We start from the raw sequence: 7,126 nt of genomic DNA, 5'->3' as shown, positions 1-7,126 counted from the left end.
CTTTGCAGACAGCCTCACTAACCTAGTTTAAACTAGGTTCGCTGAGGGGATGAAGACCAAAGCCTTGAGCTAGGTGGGGAATCGGGAGACCTGGAAGAAGAGCAAGTAGGAGGGGGCAACAGGGGAGGTGCTCTCATACTTCCTGAGAAATCAGGGTAATCAACTAGTTACCTCAGGTGCCTGTACACAAATGCATAGAGCCTGGGAAACAAGCAGGAAAAACTGGAAATCCTTGCACAACCATGAAACTATGATGTGACTGGAATAACAGAGACTTGGTGGGATAGCTCACATGACTGGAGGACTGTACTGGATGGGTATAAACTGTTCAGGAAGGATCAGCAGGAGAGAAGAGGAGGAGGAGTTGCACTTTATGTAAAAGAGACATATGATTGCTCAAAGCTCCAGTATGGAACTGGAGAGAGGCCTGTTGAAAGTCTCTGGGTTAGGATCAGAGTGGAGAGCAACAACGGTGATGTCATGGTGGGGGTCTGCTACAGACCACCAGACCAGGAACAAGTGGTGGATGAAGCTTTCTTCAAACAGCTAGCATAAGTTTCCCAATCACTGACCCTGGTTCTCATGGAGGACTTCAGTCACCTTGATATCTGCTGGGAGGGCAATTGCGCAGACAAACCAGGAAGTTTTTGGAGAGTATTGAGAAAAATTTCCTGGTGCAAGTGCTGGAGCAGCCAACTAGGGGCCATGCTCTTCTTGACCTGCTGCTCAAAGAGGAAAGAACTGGTGGTGAATGTAGTAGTGGATGACAACTTGGGTAGTAGTAACTATGAGATGAATGAGTTCAGGATCCTGAGGAAAAGAAGGATGGAGAGCAGTAGAGTAAGGACCCTGGACTTCAGAAAATCAGACTCTGACTCACTCAGGGAACTCATGGGCAGGATCCCCTGGGAAGCCAGACTGAGGGGGAGAGGAGTGCAGGAGAGCTGGTTGTACTTCAAAAACGCCTTACTGAGAGCGCAGGAACAAACCACCCCAATGTATAGGAAAACAAGCAAGTATGGCAGAAGACCAGCTTGGCTTATCAGAGAATTCTTCAGTAAATTGAATCACAAAAAGGAAGCTTATAAGAAGTAGAAACTAGGACAAGTAACTAGGGAAGAATATAAGAGCACAGCTCAGGCATGCAGGGATGAAAATCGGGAAGGCCAAAGTGCAATTGGAGTTGCAGCTGGCAAGGGATGTGAACGGTAACAAGAAGGGTATCTACAGATATGTTGGTAGCAAGAGGAGGATCTGGGAAAGTGCAAGTCCCTTACTGAATGGGGGAGGCAACCTTGTGATCAAGGATGCAGAAAAGGCTGAAGTGCTCAATGCCTTTTTTTGCCTCCACCTTCACAGGCAAGGTCAGCTCCCAGACTACTGCACCAGGCAGCACGGTTTGGGTAGAAGGCGAGCAGCCCTCAGTGCTGAAAGAACAGGTTGGACTACTTAGAAAAGCTGGATGTGTACAAGTCCATGGGGCCAGATGGGATGCAACTAAGGGTGCTGAGGGTGTTGGCTGATGTGATTGCAGAGCCACTGGCCATCATCTTTAAAAACTCATGGTGATCAGGAGCGGACCTGGATGATTGGAAAATGGCAAACAGTGTCTATGTTTAAGAAAGGGAAGAAGGAGGATCCAGGGAACTACAGACCAGTTAGCCTTACCTCAGTCCCTAGAAAAATCATGGAGCAGATGCTCAAAGAAATCCATTTCTAAGCACTTGGAGGAAAAAACAGTGATTAGGAACAGTCAGTATGAATTCATCAGGGGCAGGTCATGCCTGACCAACCTGACTGCCTTTCATGACGAGGTGACTGGCTCTGTGGACGCAAGGAGACCAGTGGATGTGGTGTATCATGAGTTTAGCAGGGCTTTTTATACGGTCTCCCACAGCATTCTCGCATGCAAGATAAGGAAGCATGGGCAGGATGGACTATAAGGTAGATAGAAAACTGACTGATGCATCGAGCTCAGAGAAGTAGTAATCAATGGCTTGATGTCTAGTTGGCAGCTGGCATCAAGTGGAGTCCCTCAAGGGTCAGTCCTAGGGCCAGTTTTGTTCAATGTCTTCATCAATGACCTGAAAGATAGCATAGAGTGCACCTTCAGCAAGCTTCCAGATGACACCAAGCCAGTGGGAGTAGAAGATATGCTGGAGGGTAGGGCTAGGATTCAGAGTGACCAAGACAAATTGGAGGTTTGGGCCAAAAGAAATGTCATGAGGTTCAACAAGGACAAGTACAAAGTCCTGCACTTAGGATGGAACAATCCCATGTACCAGTACAGGCTGGAGGCTGACTAGCTGGGCAGCAGCTCTGTAGAAAAGGACCTGGGGGTTACAATGGACAATAAGCTGAATATGGGCCAACAGTGTGCCTCTGTTGCTAGAAGGCTAATGGCATACTGGGCTGCATTGGTAGGTGTGCTGCCAGTAGGTCAAGGGAAGTGATTATTCCTCTCTGTTCAGCACTGGTGAGGCCACATCTGGAGTACTGGGTTCAGTTTTGGGCACCTCACTATAGAAAGGATGTGGACAAATTGGAGACAGTGTAGCAGAGGGCAACAAAAATGGTGAAGGGCCTGGGAGACATGACTTACAAAGAAATGCTGAGGGAATTGGGCTTATTTAGTCTAGAGAAGAGAAGACTGAGGGGGGATTTAATAGCAGCCTAGGCTGTTCTCACTGATGGCAGATGAGAAAACAAGGAGCAATGGTCTGAAGTTGCAGCAAGGGAAGTTTAGTTTAGATATTAGGAAGAATTTTCTCACTAAGAAGGTAGTAAAACACTGGACCAGGTTACCCAGAGAGGTGGTGGAAATTCCATCCTTGGGGGGTTTCAAAACTCAGTTAGACAAAGCTTTTGGAATCACCATCCTTGGAGGTTTTTAAGACCCCATTAGATGAAGCTTTTGCTGGGATGATCTAGTTGGGGGTGGTCCTGCTTTGAGCAAGGGGTTGGACTAGATGACCTCCAGAGGTCCCTTCCAACCCTAACTTTCTATGATTCTATGATGCTGTTTTCTACTCCCCAAGCTTTCATGTTCAGAACTTCCCTCTGTCCTCACAGCGAGCCCAAAACCAGGACCCTGGTAAGCAGGCATGGGTACATTCCCAATCACAACCCAGATATGGTTTGCCTATACCTATTCCAGGTTTGTACTGCTCCCCTTTCCCGTCTTGGTTCTAGGTCCTAATTCCCACTTGGGCTCAAGTACCATGACTCTGATTTTCATGGAAAAGTCAGGTACCTGGGATCTAGAGCAGCTTACCTTCACCTCACAAATTCTGGACCATTTTTTACCTGGCAATGGGTCAAGAATGTGGGATCAAACTCCTTCAACCTATTGGGTCAGTGTGGAGGCACGATCCCATGTCACACCACATCCAAAGGACCTCCTCCCACTCCTGCCTCTTTCAGTCACCTCAGTTCTGACAGGCCACAGTTCGCTCATGTGCTATCCTTTCCTCTTCCCAAACCGCTAGGGGCATAGCACTTCCAGTTTCTCCCTTCCCCACACCCTGATTTGTAAAGCACTTTTTCTGAGTTTACTTCAGAAAGCATTGAGGATTTTGACCATTTGCCCTGTTTAATAAAAGGTTCTGTTGCTTTACAAAGAAACCACTATGCCCTGTGTCTTGCTCGTTCCTTACTCAGTCATGTCCCAATCCTGCTCAGTGTTCCAGATCTTCTGAAAATGGTTTGCCAGGGTGTCTCTAATGAGAACTCCTTTACAGCTGCTGTACCACAGGGGCTTGGCCTCCACTTGTGTAGTGGTCCTCAAGGTCCCAACCTTTCTCTCCCTCAGCCTCTTAAAAGCCTTCCCTTTTTGCCTTGCACATGTTATCTAGGATGCAGAGAGCACTCAGTGGCACTCATGTGCCCCCTCAGTGCCCTCCACCATGCTTTGAGGTACCTAAAGGTTTATTCAGTGGTCAGGTAGCAGCTTCTCAGCCAGTTATTGAACAGTTCCTTCCTGGCCTCCAAATACCCCATATAAGGCTTCATGAGCCATAGGAAAACCAGGTATACTGGGTCCCTGACTAGCAAGTGGAATGATGGAGATGAGAACAGTCACTCAATTCCCTCTCTACCTCTCAGCCCAGAGCTCCCACACCTTTCAGGAGATCCTCAAGGGTGATCCTGTCAGCAAAAATGAAATACTATAGGTCAGGCGCTGGCATGCAATCCTCATACTGTTGCCCAAGAAAGGGAGTCTTGCTCACATTAAGAACTGGTGCCTAGTATTGCTCCTGTGTACTAACTAAAAACCTGACCAAAGCCCTGGCTAAGAGTCTCAAAATGGTTATGGCCTCTGTCGGAGGCCCTGAACAGAGCTACTGTGTACCTGACAGAACCATTTGGGAATGTCTTGAGATAAACTTTCTCTGGGTCATCAGGGACACCAGATGGGGTTTGGTGGAGTTTCTATAGACACTAGCATTGTGGCCCTTACCCAACCAGCTGCCAATAATGTGTACAAACAGTCTCTAGTGGTCTATAACTCCCTGCAGCATGATGGAGAACCCTTTGCAGTTAATATATTCATAGCTGGGTGGAACACCGGATGATGTGGGTGCCATCAACAGCCCTGCTGCGGTTGGGAAAGCCCATGCAGGCATATCTAGCAATGCCCTCTTGCAGGTTTGCGATGCAAAGAAACCATAGTACCAGCAACCTTTGGATGGTACAGAATAACTCCTGTATAGGTGATTCCATTATAGACCTGCCTATGCCACGTGCTTCTTCACAGTGATGGATGCCCTCAGGCAGCTAACTTGCTGCTGAGGTGATAGGGCCAGCTTGGTACAGATCCCCTGGAAGGGGGCTCAGCTCATCCAAAGTTCTACTTTTCATTCCAGGTCTCTTGGACTATTCATTCCCACCAACTGATGCTCATTTCATTGGCTTAGGCCATCCACCATGGTGTTCTGCATGCTGTTGTCTTTGGGCATGTTGGCATTGGTGCATACCAGATAGCACACACCTTAATGAAGCAACTTTCATAGAATCATACAAAAACAAGGCTGAAAGGACCTCAACAAGAGGTCCAATCCCCTGTTCAAGACAGGCTCATCCGCTGTCCAAATCAGCCTAAACAAGTCTTTGTCTGGCTTTTTCTTAAAATATACAAGAGCGTTGTTCATGCAAACCAAGCACAGCACCTCAAAACACCAAGAACACCCTAACTTGCCACAGGTGAAGCACAATCTCAGGGCTTCAGTCACAGTGCCACATCACTATCTATCTTCTGGCACCTTAAGCTAGAAGAGGACAAAAAGCACCTCTTGGTGCAAGTGATCAGCCTTTCCAAGCCAAAATTAACCAGGCTCTCAGAGGCAGCAGCCATCCAGCACAAATGGTAGTACGGTAGTAGACAGCTAGTCAGCTCTCCTTTTTGTACTTGGCAAACTTTAGAAGCCTCTACAGACTCATGCCTGAAAGGCATGCTGAGATCTCTACCCTCCAACCCCTCGCTGCAGAGTTCTGCCACAGCATGGCCTCAGGCTCATTTTGAGGTGCTTCAGATGGGAGAAGTTTGTACATATGAACAACATTAAAACACTCCAAATCTGAAGCTCTTTCAACTGGAGCAGGATTTGAAACACTTCAAATTAACGCTATTTTCTGTTCACCCTCAAACATCAATGTGTTCTGCTACAAGTCAACTTAGCAAGATGTAAAAGCATGCAGAAGAGAGGCAGATAAAAAGATCTATCACACAGCAAGATGATACTGCATAAAAAAAAAATTGAAGACAAAACAATACTGGTTCAGTATTGAAGGAGGTGATGTCCCTGGAAAGCAGTCTAGTACAAACAACAAAATCTGTCACATCCTAAAACTAGGAGAACAGAACTTGCCTGCTTCATTTTGGCCAGCTCCCGTCTTGTGTGCTCATCATTCCTCAAGTCCTTCTTGTTTCCTACCAGAATGATAGGTACATTGGGACAGAAATGTTTCACCTCAGGAGTCCACTTCTCTGGAATGTTTTCTGAAAAAGTATAAACAGAACCATGCATATTCATATGTTTAGGGCAATTTTCTTTTCAATATCACCTCTGCTGCCTTAGTTTTATCCTGCTGTACTCTAATAATCTCTTTTTCTTGCATTGGGGAATGCTCCTAATCTGCCCATGGGCTCATTCTGGCATTAGCAAAATGAGAGTCCTGTGTTTGGTGGTTTTAAATGTTCAAAGATGCCTAAAATAGCTAATTACTGATTTATTTCTTACTACTTGGGCTTCTCCCCATCCCTTAATACTGAGAATGGGTTTACTTCTGACCACCAGCATATGGAGATAATAAATCTCTGAAATCCTTTTTACAGGGATTGAAAGCATAAATGTGATCACTACTAAGACTTTCAAAGGAATAAGCACAGCAACTAAAAAAGAGCAAGGAAAATCCCCAACTTTACCACCATACAGCAGACCATACTGGTTGTCATCTGAAGGGCTTGGAAGAGACGAATTTCCCTTCTCCAGTGCATCTATGCTACCCCAGACAATGTGGACTTCAGTAAAACAAAGGCTGAATATGGATAAGTCCACAGTCCACGTACCCCAGTATTTTGTCCCTAGAAGTGGTCACTGTCAGATACTATGAAGAACAGTATATGAAACCCCAAAAGTAGACAGTTATGGGATACTTTGTCCCAAGAGAAACATTTCCCTAACCCCAAAAGTTAAAGGCTGGCTCAAGCCACAAAGTGAAAGGGGTAACATTTCTTTCAAAACCTTTTCTTTCATTAGCTTTAGTTATACCTAGACATCTCTGCTATCTGTAGAAATGTACTCTTTGCATATCCCTAAATTCTTAGCCTCAGCAACATTTTGTCACATCTAGTTCCACAAATAAACTACAGATGTATGAAAAAGTATTTTCCTTTAACCCATTTGGAATTTTCCACTATTTCACTGGGTGTGCTATTACTCATGAGCTAGGAGCAGTGAGAAGAGATGCATCTGACCTGCCTCCTCTAGTCTGTGCATTATTGTAAGTAGAACTAATTATTATTCCTACCTATTTAGATAGTTGACACTTCTCATTACACAGGATTTTGCAGATTTTTCTTGCAGAAGTTCTCATACCTCCATTGCTTAAAATAGCCCTCTGATGT

General features: G+C 45.7%; 1 protein-coding gene across 1 annotated transcript in view; it reads right to left on the bottom strand.

Annotated features, from left to right (window-relative positions):
* The window catches only part of RHOA (ras homolog family member A), an 84,182-nt gene that overhangs the window by 12,108 nt on the left and 64,948 nt on the right, over positions 1-7,126 (bottom strand). The window contains exon 4 of the mRNA XM_006028255.3: positions 5,868-5,998. Coding sequence (XP_006028317.1) covers positions 5,868-5,998 — 131 coding nt within the window. The remainder of the gene's footprint in view (positions 1-5,867; positions 5,999-7,126) is intronic.

The sequence above is a fragment of the Alligator sinensis genome, unplaced genomic scaffold (genome assembly GCF_000455745.1).
Source record: "Alligator sinensis unplaced genomic scaffold, ASM45574v1 scaffold487_1, whole genome shotgun sequence".
Classification (NCBI taxonomy): Eukaryota; Metazoa; Chordata; order Crocodylia; family Alligatoridae; genus Alligator; species Alligator sinensis.
Note: the sequence above shows the minus strand (reverse complement) of the source record. Positions and strands in the feature narration are given on the sequence as shown.